Below are 14,218 nucleotides of genomic sequence, written 5' to 3' on the forward strand. Positions count from 1 at the left end.
TGCTAAAGGCACAGAGCAAAGAATCCCAAGGAATTTTCAGTGCCATTTTCATTTAATAAGCCAGTAGTATAGCAACCTAAAGACCTTGGCTGTGATCACACCAGGATGTTTTTATGGTACTGCTGCAGGAAAACATGATGGGCAGCTGGCATCCTCTGGCTCACGGTGCTCAGTGAGCAGCTCCAGCACCAACTCCGTGGAGAGCCTATGGCTGGGGGGTGTAGCGGAGGTATTTCTTGCCAGATGGGAGCTCTTTGGTGAAGACTCCTTTAGGGAAAAGTTTTTTGGCTTCCTCTTCAGGGATGGTTGGAAGGACCATCACGCTGTCTCCATTCTATTGAAAAGACATTGTGAATGGTGAAATTCAATCTTATAGTGAAGGCTAAAGGCAATAATTAACTTTAGAAAAGTAGCTACAGTTGCTGATGAGAATAATCAAATCTCCTTTGCTCTATCCCCTCTGAGGAATTTTGTTTTCACAAGTTGATCTTTGACACTTCTGGGAAGGGAAGTATTTCCCCACCTTAACAAGAAATAGTCCTGTTTTAAATCTATTAATGGCTTGCCACCTAAGTCCTTATCATTGCCCTGCGTGACTGAATCCGGCTTCCTCTCCCATCCCCGGCCTCTCCCCACACCTCCTGCTGCTGCTTTTCCAGCATGGTGGCTCTCCTATTCCTTGAACATGCCAAGCTCACTATTAGAAAAGCTTCTTAGCTGTTCCTTCAAGCCTGCCATGCTCTTCCCTCCTAAATATGCGTGACTTGGTCTCTCACTTTCTTCATGTCCTTCCCAAAGGTCCCTTCAGAGAAGGGCCTTTCTTGACAGCCAAATATAAAACCAACCCTCCCACCTGTGCTCCCCTTCGCCCCACCTCTGCTTGATTACTCTCTGTCGCACTTATCGTTACCTAATATACTATAAACTTGTTTATTGTTTGTCTCTACCAACTGGAATTTAAGTTCTATGAGGGCAGGGACTTTACACTGATTGTTCATTGCTGCATCCCAGTGTCTATTGTCTGGGCTCAATAAACATATGATCAAAGAATGGATACAGAATATAAATTGTTTGTCTGTCAGAAGAAACAAAATAACAAAACCAGGTGTTCAGGTTAGCATATTAAAAAAATGTAGCAATGGTAAGACACTCTTGTGATATTATCCATGTCCTACATATGGCAGGAATCTTAGAGATTAAAAGTTCATGAACAGGTTTCAGAGAATTCTACATAGGTGTAAAAGACTGACGCTTAAGAGAAATGAAATGTTTCAAGACATTAATATACCACATAGGTTTATACCCATGACTGAAGTGGCCAGTCTAAGTTCTGCTATAAATATTTTGCCATCAGGGAAGAGTTAAAGGTTTTTTAAAAAATCCTTTTATTAGGAAAAGGAATCATTCTGACCAATTAATTTGTCCAAATAATCTAAAAGTTAGAAATACAGGGAGTTTGTATAAAAGGGTTAAAGACCCTGAAAATGGCCTCTCAGCAAATCTTAAACTCAGCCAGGAGGAAACGTCCTCCCAGTGTACTTGCATGCCAGAAACAAGAGCCCCACGTAACACTGACCCTGGAGGTAGCCACTGAGAGACTGGCCCCACAGGCCTTCCAGGCAAGTTGGGTATCTGCCCTTTTAACATCTTTACCTTCCAATCAACTGGGGTGGCAACCCTCTTTTCTGCTGTCAGCTGGAGAGAGATAATTACTCGGAGAATCTCATCAAAGTTCCTGCCAGTGGTAGCCGGGTAGAGGATGGACAGTTTTAGCTTCTTATCAGGACCAAAAATAAATACCTGCAAAGCACACAGACATATAAACAGGAAGAACTCTTTGAATGTTTTTGATACTAAAGCCTCTTAGAAGGCTCTTAAGTCATTAAAAATGTTCAAGGGTATAACAAAACAAAACAACAACAAAAATCTGCAAATATCTAGAAAGATACACCAAACAAACTGGGTGGCTGGAGTAGATATGATTTTCTTCTCCATGTTATATTTCTAAACTTGAAGGAAATTATATTTGGCTCTGGCTGTCTCAGTAAGAAAAACTGATTTGCGAACTGAATCCAGGAAAGGCCTCAGGAAGGTAACTATGTTAACTACGGAAGATTATCATAGAAATAATACTAATGGGAGTTGATCCCGGTCCTCAAATTGTTGTATATTTCTGCAGATGTGAGAATAAGTTTGTTCTCTAGTGGGTACGGACAGAACAAATAAGAATTCAAAACCAGGGATGCCTTATGAAGAAGGCTATGACCCACCGCCTTAAAGAGTGGGCCGTCAGGAGGACTACAGAAAAAGATTTCTCAATTCCAGGTGACATCCTAGGATAACTATTTTAATGTATTTTCAAAAGTTGTGAATTAAGCAGTTTAAAAGTTTAGCTGAAAAATTTTACTTTGTACCAGCATTTAGATAAAAAGTGAGAGTGCCACCAGGACACTTATATCCTAATTGGACATAGTCCCCCATTTCCTTTAGTTGGTCCAAGCATTTACTTGGACATATGTAGCCTGGTCAGTCACAATGACTAGGTAATGGACGTATACAACTCACCACACGAGCTGTTACAGGCATGCCCTTTTCGTCCTTCTCTGCTGGGTCCAGCATGCCCAACTGGATGGCAAGGTCCCGATTCTTATCATCAATGATGGGAAAAGGTAACTTTTCTGTGGGCTCGTCACCATTGTAAGCATTGATATCCTGAAATGCAGGGGAAAGAGAAAAGAGAAATCTAAACCAGGCATATCCTCTGAATTCAATCAGTTAACAGTCATCATCTTGTAAGGCAGGGAAGAGAGGACCATAATCATCATAATTTCTCTAAGCAATTTTAATAAGAAAATTAATGAATGAACACTCCTCATCCCAACTGTTCATTGACAGGAATAATGGTAGGGTGTAGTACTTAGGTCATAACCTAGAGCCTTCTCATGCCCAAGTCTCTTAAAATTCAGCAGGCGTTTACTCCTCTGAGAAAGCAGCATTAAACTCTTTAAAAGTTGAATAATATAGAGTTAGACTTCAATCCAGAGTACCTCTGCGTACCCAAACACTATAAAAACCATCAGTAACGATGAGTTCACATCCAGAAATTATAGCACGTACAAAGATAATTTTATAGATCTGGCCCCTGCCTCAAAAGCACCCTGACTCAGACATTAAGCTACTGTAACAAAGATATTAAGACATGAAAAGAAAACACAAAACTTAAAGCAAACACAAGAATGGAGAGTTGAATATTCACTTCAAGGACAAGTCAAAGGTAAAAATGGGTGAAAAGGCAGAGGTGAATTTACACTAGGGTGAAATCCACATAAAAACAAAGCATTTCAAGTCTGAACTAAAGGACAATAATGTACTTGCTTCCACTCTCTATCCCTTCCTCCCCTAGTTAAAAACTTCATTCATTTTTCTATCCTGGGAAGTTTTGGGGAGAAAAAAAAAATCTAGCTTCGTTATTTGATCTGGTGTTTACACTGCACTTAAGGTGGGCTAAGCATTATGGTAAGTACGTGTGGGATACAGATGAGGAAGACATGGTTCCTGCCTTTAAAGGAACTTCTAATTTAGTTGGATGATTGCCGTAAGGAGTAGCAACAAACGCCAAGACGGTAATATGTAAATGGCAAATGCTGAAGTACACCAGCATCCCCATTTGTAAGACTGCTGAGTTAGGAGAGGCTTCAAGAAAGGCGTATGACTTTTACCTGGGCCTTTGAAGGGTGGATAAAATTTTCACAGGGCAAAAAAAGGCATTCTAGGGAGGGGGAGCAAAATTAATGAAACATGTAGGCAAGTCTGAGCATAAACTATTGACTAGCGAAAGAGGAATTTATCTGGGTAGAGTTTTAGGAAGTAGTGAAAAAGAGGCGTTAAAGCTGGAATAAGGTCTATTTATTATGTGGAGCCTTGAAAGTAAAACAGGAGTTGATGGCATAGCAGATATAGAACCTTGGTGGATTTCTCAACAGAGACGCCATAGGATAAAAGGGGCATTGATGAACTTTGAAATGGATAACAACAAATTTTAACATGTTTCTTAATTTTATTAGCTTAACTTCCCTTCTGCTGTCACTGGCGGTCTATCAGGTCGCCACAGCTAAAATAACAATCAATATGGTTTCATGCTAGAGGCACCTTGAGGTTTCCTGCGTAACCAGTTGTGTGTCAAAGTTTGGGCACTGCTTCTGAAAGTTGGGACTTGTTTCCTATTTAATGCAATCACAATTTTGAAAATTCTAAGGCACAAGCTCACCCGTGAAAACGAACCTGGGTGTGTTCCTATACTTTAAAGGGTATTATATAATTGGCTATAAACTCTTCCTTCAGCCACCTGTACCTTCAATGATTGCTCTGCAGTAATTCTTAGCCCTGCCATTCGCATGATAGGCATTACATTACACCCACGAAAAGCAAAGAACAATATGCTTTGGCTTTATCCTAAAATCAAGCAAATTCCTACTCTCTATCATCTAGTATCAACGAGAGTATTGGTTTGGGGTTCAAATCCTACTGCCACCATTTTCTTGCAGGGAAATCTTTAGTGTGTCCTTCCAGCTGCCTGGGTGAAAAAAGTATTCTCATCTGAAAAGCTGGGGGCAGGAACCATATATCTCCCCTGAAGGGCTGCTCCCAGAAACTAATGAGAAACTGCCTGTGAGAATACTGTGGAAATGCCAGTGACCATTCACAGCCAAGTGTAAGGAATGAAAACAGTCCACCTCAAGAAAGAGAAATGCCTTCCCTTTTCTCCTATACATGATTCTTCTAATCTCAGACACTTAGAATTAACTGGTATAAAGTGGCCATGGGATGCAGCCCCAGGTGGCCAGCTCACAAGTCAGCACTACATCGTACATTCAGTTGCATGTGAAGTGCCTGACATAGTGCCTAGTGCACAGTAAGCATCCTTTGAAAGTTCCCTATCATTATTTAGTAGACACTGTAGCAAAGTCATTAAAATGCTCTCAAGTTAAATCTAGGCCACCACATTTATTATCCAAGTAAATCCTTTGGTTGGGAGTAGACAGTTCCTTCAGTTCCTTCATTTGACAAATACAGACTGCCTGCCTGCCTAGGAGGTCCTGAGTACTGAGGACTGTTCCAGCAGTGCAAGAAACAGGAGTCTGCCCTGCTGAGCCTCCACTCTGGTGGGGAGAAACAAACGAAATCAGCAACGTGCAGAGTATTTTAGACGGTGACAAGTGCTAAGGAGACAAATCAGGGGAGGATGGGGAGTACAGAGGGGAGTTATAATTTTAGACAAGGAGGCCAAGGGTGGCCTTAATGGGTATCATTTGAGTTGAGACCTGAAAGATGTGAGGGCAAGCCACAAAGATACCTGGGGAAAGAGTCTTCCAAACAGGATTCTGGATATATTTTGAAGGTAGAGCAGGCAAGTTAGCTGATGAATCAGACATGTGAAGTGAAAAAACCAGAGGAATTAAGGATGACTCCTGGATTTTTGGCCTGAGCGACTACAAAAATGCAGATGCCATTAGCTGAGATGAGTAAGACCCTGGGATTAAGAACAGGAGCCCCGTTTTAGACATGCTGGATTTGAGATGATAGGACATCCCAGGGGAGATGCTGTAGGCAGTGGTTTCACCAATCTGGAAGCCAGGAGAGTCTGGCCTAGAGATGGAAATTTGGGAATCATAGCATATAGATGTGGGTGGATGAGTTTACCAAGGTGAAGAGTGTAGATAAAAAGAGAAGAGGTCCAGGAAGTGAGTCCAGGGCAACTCCAGCATATATTCAGTATTAGGAGTTGGGAGATGAGGCAGCTCATGCCGCACACGAGCAGGAACAGCTAGAGAAGTGGTGTCCTGGAAGCCAAGAAAGAAGGGGGCTGAGAACTGACCACTGGATTTAGCAAGGTGGAGGTCACTGTGCAGTCCAAGTCAGACTTTCAAATAATCAGTGAAGTCTGAATCTGAGCCTTTCTTGTACCTTCACCTCAAAAAACCAAGCTACTCTATAAAATTTATAGCTTAATCTGTAACCTCAAAGCATATGCCAACGGGTACTGTACCTTGCTCCAGGCAAGATGGTCTTCAACACTGTCTACTGAAAGGGCAATCATCTTAACGTTCCTCTTGGCAAATTCTGGTGCCAGCTTTGCTGCTCTGCCAAGCTCCGTGGTACACACTGGGGTAAAGTCCCGAGGGTGGGAGAAGAGAATGCCCCATCTGCATGAAGGAAAAGAAGGTCACAGTTGAATGAAGAGATTATCACCAGCATCATGTACAATGAAAAATCACAAATCCTAGATCAAAAATGACTTTCTTTTTCAAATGAATGCTTATGAAGACAATTACTTTTAAACTTTTCTGTTGAGGAATGCTTTTTGATCTTATCTCCAGAAAAGCCTATGTTTAAAGCCCAATTCAATCAAAGATATGAAATTCAACATGATAAATATTTAAAGAGACTGTAAGGATGTTGCCTCCTTTAATAACTCTAGAGCCACCCTGAGTCCTTTTCAGCTAATGAAATCTGTGCTACGTAAACCAAGTACTTATTGAAATAATTTTTTTTTTCTTTTTACCCTTTCTACATTTTTTTCTAAGCACAGATATGCTGACATTCACCTCCAATAATGGATGTTCCAATATGCCCTGAATCTAGACCAATGCCTGACTACAATAATAAACAGATTATGTAATCTGAAATAAAGAGGCTTCTATCCTCTATTTATATGTAAAATGAAAGCTGACACTTGGTTCTTTGAAGTGAACAGATATAAAAACTTTTGTAAAAACTAGTTTACTGATCTAACCTGCTAAACAGGACACCCAATATTTGTACCCTGACCAAACAACAGTATTTTAAGAGTTTTACTTATCTCTTCATTTGCAGTTTATTCTTCTTTTTGCATTAGACTAAGTGGGTAGAAAAATGATAGCCTCCAATGTCGATTTCTACAACTACAGATTCTTAGGGAAATACTAATATCTAAATCATCATTGCCTAAGGTTAAACTGGCGTAAGTTTTAAGCACATTTCAAGCTAAAAGTCACCAAGAACTTTGGAGTACTGTTTCCTTCTCCTGGGCAACAGAAACTACTCTTTCGACTGAAAAGGAAAACCTAACACGCAGTTTCCACACTCCTGTTGACTTAACAACGTTAAAGCAGGATCCTAAACTAGTAGATGACTAACTCTAGCCTAGATGCCAAGCTGACCTCCCTAAAGTTTGCCAAGTTTCCTGAAGCACAAAGAAGAAAGCAGAGACAAGGTACCTAATTCAAGGTACCTAATTCCCAGCTACATCTGCCACTCAACTCCCAAGGTTTCAGGAAAGGAAAAGACCTTCTTACAAAAAGGATGGATGGCCCTATGGCAAGACTGGAAAGAGAGAGGTAATATTTTTACGATTGTGGAGGGGTGTGGTATGTTTACTTTTGATAAAGGGCAATAAGACATATGTATATTTTGAAATAAGTTAGCTATGAGTAAAATTTAGGCTTTAGAGTCTGTGGTAAAGGATCTGTTTAAGGGTCAGATGAGACTTAAGGAAAGTCTCCAGAACTTGAGAAAAAATGAGCAGGGCACGTCTTCCTGTATTGTTAAAGAGGTGATTAATTAGAAAAATCAGGCATTCTCTTTCCATTGTGAGTCAAGAGACTGTATTGCTGAATCACGTTAAGGAACTTGTTTGAGGCCACTTCACATCCTCCCCTCTCCCAGAAGCCAAAACTCTATAGTTTGCCACATGGCTAGGAACAGGATAAACTCTGGGAATGTCTTACTATGGCCTGCCTCCCCTCTAAGTCTCCCTACTGCTGCTCTTCAGAGGAATACAATTACATTATCCCCTTTCCTTTTTCCTCATTTTCAAAAGACAAAAGGTTTCTTCATTTAAGGGAGGGGTCCCCACTCACTAACCCCCAGAAAACCCATGTTTTGTTTGGTGAAGATGTACTGTGAGGAAGCTGCTTATACCACACACATACAGAAACAGTGACTGGCCTCAATAAACTCACTAAATGCAGCACCCAAGCCCCTTAGTTGTTTCCAGCTGTCAGGGGCAGGGTAGAACCTGTAATGTTTGAAATTAATTTTCTCCAAAACACACCTGGATCAAAAATTGATAGTATGAATTGAAATCACATTAAGAATGGAGTTTGATAAAATTATATCGGGCAAAAATCCATGTATTACAATGATATAAAGGGCTCAAACTTATTTTCGGGGTAGGGCGGGGAATAGTACTATCCCATGCCTGACCCAAGGCAGACTTGTCTATTTTTGTTTATAGATGCAGATAGTTTTCTCATCTTCCTACTTATGGCTCCCTGAGAAGGTACCACTTTTAATCAAATTAAGATAGATCGAGGACAATAAATGACAACAAAAAAATCCCAAACGAATAGGGTTAGCTTAAATAGTGACATCATTTATAACTATTGCTACGGTAAATATGCTTTATATTAATATTTATCTACAACCTAAGAGTTCTGGGAAAATTTTGTTTTATGGGGGTGAGGGCTGTAGGTAGGAATGGGAAGGAACATTATCTGAAAATCCCATGGAGTTCTGGAGAAATACCAATACCTAAATTCCGAGTATGAGACTGGACGTAGTCTGTATTTCTGAAGTCTTTCCCTGCCTTTATTGGCTGAATGTACCATTTCTCATCCTTTCTCTAGCGTAGTCCTCTCTTGCAAAAAACTTAGCTCTTCCCTTAATCAGTAGCTGGAAAATGGATTTAAGGGACTGTAAGGGGTTGGTTAGGCCTAAGGTATAAGAATCTCTCCCAGGTGCTCTGCACAGGCCTGTCCAATCCTTGATTAATCTCATAAACTGCACCCTCTGTCTGTAATATATGTACCTGGACACTGTATATAAAAGGGATACAAAGCAAGAAGGAATTCTAACACCTTAGACCACAGTGTAGTGGGGCCACTGGAACTCCAGAACCATAATATAACTAGACACATCTGGAATGTTTCACATTAAATCTAATCAACTTAAAGTTTGCCGATTCAGGAGCTGTAAAACCACAGTAACGCCAATATACTCCTAGTCATAAAGGTATGATTGCCAGGCTAGATCATGGGTCACCAATTTGGCAAGTCTCCCTGCGGCTGGAAGCGAGGCAGAAGGGGGAGGGGGCAGTGAGAGGCACTCTGCAGTGAAACAAAAGGGTCTCAAAGGGGGAAGGTACGGGTGTCCAGGTGCTTGGCTATCCATGGCCACTGCAACTGAACAACCTCAGACAGCCCTTCCCTCAAGGTGTTGCAAGTTCTGGAATGAAGGACACACACACATACAGAGTGTTCTGGGTTCCTCCCAAAGCTGTTATCAAATCACATTCTAGCAGCTGGGGGAGGTTCTGGACAAAAAGTCTTTCAGCCACTATCTGGCAGCTGGTGGTTTCAAATTTTTTGTGCTGAGAAGCCTGCAAATACCACTGCAGCAAGTAGAACCCTCACATAACACGCTGGGCCCTTCCTGAACCTTCAGCCAGTAGCAGTGTCCTCTGACTCTGGCCTTGGACACCAACCTTCCCCAGGGAGCAAATTCCATAACGGAGGGAGGGAGGGAGGAGGTGCGACCCTGGGCACGAGTACCGGGGAATTGACCGCCGATGCTACCCTCTCCGGCCCTCGGCTGGACCATACTACTTGCACAGTTTACCAAACAGAGGCAAACAGACAACGAACTCTCCTCCGCACCGGCCTCCCGAACCCGGGACCTGCGCGATCCCAATTTTGTTCCCCTCCCCCTTCCTCACCCCGGAGCCGGCCCAACCACGCGGGGGACGGAAGGCGAGAGAGGATCCAATGGCCGGCGCAGGGCGGGCCGGAGGGTCGCGGCCAGCCAGCAGCGCTCGGCCGCCGCGGGGCAGGGGCCACACGACGAGAGGCACGTGCAGGAACCGGTGCGGGGAGGAGGCGGGCGGCGAGCAGGGGGCTGAGCGGTGAGGAGGACGGAAGGGAGAAACAAGGGAAGGCACCTCTGAGTCCGGGCGTAACCCGAGGTCAGGGTAGGGTGAAGAGGTGGCCACTTACGAGTCTCCCAGATAGTCATGGAAACGGATGCGGCCGATGGTAGTATTGGCCTCGAAGTTGGGAGCCTCGTCCCCGAGAAGGAGCCCTCCAGGCATGGCGGCAGCGGTGACACGGAAGGAGGACTAGGTGCAAAGGCGACAACCACCAGCGGGCTGGTTCCGGCGTGTGTGCTGTGGGGCGGGATAAATGGGGCTTCCAGGGGCGGAACGGGAGGGGGCGGGGTGGGCGGGACCAAAGCAAAGCCTAGATAGATGGAGTCGCGGCGGGAGCGATGGGCGGGACAAGGGGCGGGGCCAGGCCGTGGGCGGGGCGGGCGGGGCCGCGGCTGGCGTGGGCGCGAGCGAGAGTCCGGAACCAGCGGGAGTCTGGGGCTGGGCTAGGTGAGGGCAGACCTGGGCCGGGTCCGGCACCCCGCCAGGCCTCTGCCCTGCCGGGAGCCTGTGGACATTATCGCGCTCTCCTCACGTGACAGGGGACTCAATGACGTCGCCCTTTGGAGGCTTGGGGGTGCGTTCTGGGCTTTGGAGGTAAAGGAAGCGGAACGCAGTAGGAATGGGAGCCCCACGGCGGACAGCCGCCCTGAGGAGCCGCACGAATCCGCTGCTACCCTCCTGCACACCCACTCACGGCCGACTCCTGGCAGAGGGTTCTGGCGACCCCTGCACTCCCCGCTCTGTTAGTGTGAGCGTCTGGCATCCTGAGCGCCCCAGCCAGACTAGCCATCCTGATTTCTGTATCAGAGGATGTGGCAAGACCCAAGCATGTGGGGCACCTTGCGTCAGAGGAAGTGGCTTTCTTGTTGCAGCAAAAATTCCAGCACCCATATCAGTAAGTGCTTGGGGGAATGTGACCAAACTTTTATTTTTATTCCACTCCCAGAGTTCATAATGAACCATAAGGTATTCAACACAATTATCCTGAAGTTTAAATATAAATTTTAAAACATACTTATTGTGATCTATTGTGTGCAAGTCCACTCCGCCACCCAAGGAATTGGGAAGTTTAGATTCATTTATTTACTTTCTATGTGCCAAGCACAAGGTAGCCAAGATGACTGTTCTCTTGGAGCTTTCATTATAGTGAGGGATACATTTTTTAAAAAAATATTTTATTTATTTATGGCTGTGTTGGGTCTTCGTTTCTGCGCGAGGGCTTTCTCTAAGTTGCGGCAAGCGGGGGCCCCTCTTCATCGCGGTGCGCGGGCCTCTCACTATCACGGCCTCTCTTGTTGCAGAGCACAGGCTCCAGACGCGCAGGCTCAGTAGTTGTGGCTTACGGGCCCAGTTGCTCTGCGGCATGTGGGATCTTCCCAGACCAGGGCTCGAACCCGTGTCCCCTGCATTGGCAGGCAGATTCTCAACCACTGCGCCACCAGGGAAGCCCAGGGATACATATTTAACCAAGAATATATTAGACAACAGTAAATCCTATTCAGAGAAAATAAGATTATGTGCTAGAGGGTAACTGAGGTGCTGCTTGGATTGGGTGGTCTGGTCTGGGAAAGCCTCCAGGGTAATGCAGGTAAACTATAAGTAGTTACTGCCGCCATTGTGCCTGGAGTGTTCCTTTTTGGGGATGAGCTCCCAACTTCGAGGCCAAAACAACCAGTTATCAGCTGCATCTGTTTCCACAACTATTTTAGTTTACATAGTAAGTGCTCTGGAAATGGTAGCTATTATTTGGATGATGATAGTAGGTTATGCAATAACCCTTGCTTTGCCAACTGTTTGCTAGGCACTGTGCCAGACCTGGTGATACAGAGAAGAGATACAGTCTCTGCTCATACAGGGAAAGCAGATGTACATACAGTTACGATAAAAACGTAAATGCTGATGGAGGGTTGTGGGGAGGGGTGGGTGCCAGTCTGTTAAGAGTCCCACGGTATGAAAAATTCTCTGGGTGGGGCTCCTCAGGCTGAAAAAAGGCACAGGGCAGTGTGAAGAGAAGTGACTCACATACTAAGATTTGTTTTCATCATAGTGATGTTTTTGTGTGTGGGCATGCTAATCATACTTTCTCAGTTCTCCTCTGAACAAGGACTTGTTGTAAGATTACTGGAAAAATTTCTTAGCCACTCTGGAAAACTCTGTGAAGCTACTATATAAGTTAATCTGTAAACTAACATGACTCCAAGCTTTGGTTTTAAAAGTGCTATGTTTTAACTCCTTTTGTAGGGGAGAAAGAGAAGAAGAGGAAAAGGAGGGTAATTTGAACTTAAGGCACTATTAATAATGTTGTGGAGATAGGCTGGAAAATACAGGTATACCACAAATGTGGAGAATGAACACAGAAACAGATTACGGATCTCTAGAAAAGGCATAGTTATCAAACTGTCTGTTGTACAATAAATTAAGCAACTGTGATAAAATAAATGTCTGTTCCAGAGACTGCACACTGGCAGTCCTCTTGTCGACTGCAGACTTGTTTGCTTTAGCCTTTCTAGCATTTTTAATTCTTTTGAGTTAGCCGTCAACATCTAAAAAATGCGATTTTCCACAAAAATTTCTGGATTTCTATCTCCTCAAAAGTCAGAAGAGCTGGCCACACTGGGCTCATGTTGCACCTGGCAAACAGTGACTGGAGAGTCGCCTTCTAAGAGAGCATATATTTCCTATTTATTCAGAAGACGCCCCACCACTTACTGACATTGTCTATTGGCAGTTTAACCACACTCTTGCCTGGTTATTTTTCTTAGGTTAGAATTAGGAGGAAAATGAGTCCCATCCTAATGTAACCCTATCTCTGGCAAAAATTGTAAAAGTGGAAGGTTGACTAAGGACCATATGTTTCAAGGTGGAACAAGGTAGAGCATATTTCTTTGTAAAAGCAGAGAATGTTCCCATATACTTAATATGCAGACAAAGTCAAAAGAACACCAACTGTCCTGCCTGACTCTTGTAGGTAGTTGAGTTTAACCTCTGTACTACACTGAAGGAAGATGTAGTAGCCAGGAGAAGAGTGGAGAGTGGCAGAAACTCGAGAAGCAGAGCGGCAGGTGACTGATGCTGAAGGGTGCAAGATAACCTATCTAGTCATTAAAGGATACTTTACACAGGATACTGATAGCCTGCTAGCTTCCAAACTTAAACTACAGTGGGCTAAGCCCCACTGTAGAGGGAAAAGCAAGAAGTGCCATGAGAAAGGAGGAGGGGCCAGGGAGGCATCCCAGGGAGAGACCAGAATGTGGAAAAGGGAGAGTTAGGCTAAGGGGAAGGATTTACTTTGCAGAGAGGGTGGAGGCTTTATCAGAAAAAAATGTCTTCTGACAGCTGGCAGGGTTGGGGAGAACTTGAAGTCCTTAGAATTAACTCCTGATTGACAGGAAGGAGGGGTTTGCAGGGGTTTTCAGAGGGCTCTGACTCTTGGCTGATTGATAGTCTCTTCTGTCCTTACTGCTTTGGACAGACTGAAGGAAAAGGTGAAGGGATTGGCAATGGCCATTTGGAAGAACAACAGTACATTAGGATGTCTCCTCTCTCACTAGGTTGTGAACTCCTAAAGGTTAGACCGTATGTTATTGATAAATATTTGTGACCTGTTAGACATAGTGGTGTGGAGCTAGATTGCACAAAGTATTGAAGAAGCGTTTGGGCACCTTCCTATAGGCACACAGCAAAGCTTCTTGCCCACCTTCTGCTGGAAATAAAAGAGCAATATGTCCCTAGTTATAATTGTAGCTAGGTAAAAATTCTTATGCATGTGGGAGGAGATATATAAAATTTGAAATTAATTTTAGGAAGGTGGGATGATTTTTTAAAACAATTCTTATAAAGCTTTCTTGTTAAATTTGATTTTCTTTTCAGAAAAAAAAAAATAGAAAGAGGGCTGGAGTACAGGAAACTCTACTGATCAGGGCAGTGCTATCAACCTGCTGTGTGAGTGGGGCTGATAATCTCTCCACTGCTCTTCTTTATCATGTTTTATGTGGGTACTCCTCCCTATCATATCCTACAATCTGGAAAGAAAGCAAAGTATTGGGCTGGCCAAAAAGTTCATTCAGGTTTTCCTATAAGATCGTACGAAAAACCTGAACGAATTTTTTGGCCAACCCAATAGGATACGTAGGAGTAAAAATGAAAACAAAACAGCTTTTAAAATGCTAAAACGATGAATCGTTCTCAGAGGGGCTTTGGAGCAGTAAGTTCTGACACTTCTTTTCTCAAATAAAGCACTTTTCCTGAAAGTTT

At 43.7% G+C, this 14,218-nt stretch overlaps 1 protein-coding gene and 1 pseudogene across 2 annotated transcripts in view; both read right to left on the reverse strand.

Annotated features, from left to right (window-relative positions):
* Positions 1 to 14,218, reverse strand: part of LOC309649456 (large ribosomal subunit protein eL32-like) — a 216,587-nt pseudogene that overhangs the window by 109,801 nt on the left and 92,568 nt on the right. The window lies entirely within an intron of this gene.
* Positions 34 to 10,216, reverse strand: PRDX6 (peroxiredoxin 6). Its single transcript, XM_082439005.1, has 5 exons — positions 10,032 to 10,216; positions 6,047 to 6,203; positions 2,566 to 2,712; positions 1,654 to 1,800; positions 34 to 334 (listed from the first exon to the last, which is right to left on the reverse strand). Exons 1-5 carry the CDS (start codon positions 10,124 to 10,126, stop codon positions 206 to 208), a joined length of 675 nt encoding a protein of 224 aa, XP_082295131.1. The 5' UTR covers positions 10,127 to 10,216; the 3' UTR covers positions 34 to 205.

The sequence above is a fragment of the Balaenoptera physalus genome, assembly GCF_965194825.1.
Source record: "Balaenoptera physalus genome assembly, chromosome: 1".
Lineage (NCBI taxonomy): Eukaryota > Metazoa > Chordata > Mammalia > Artiodactyla > Balaenopteridae > Balaenoptera > Balaenoptera physalus.

Excerpts from the sequence above, each read along its gene's own strand:
- PRDX6 (XM_082439005.1), bottom strand. The coding sequence starts at position 10,126 with ATGCCTGGAGGGCTCCTTCTCGGGGACGAGGCTCCCAACTTCGAGGCC. Across the intron at positions 2,713-6,046 it reads ACCATCTTGCCTGGAGCAAG|GATATCAATGCTTACAATGG; the intron begins GTACAGTACCCG and ends CCTGCATTTCAG. Across the intron at positions 335-1,653 it reads CCACCCCAGTTGATTGGAAG|AATGGAGACAGCGTGATGGT; the intron begins GTAAAGATGTTA and ends TCTTTTCAATAG.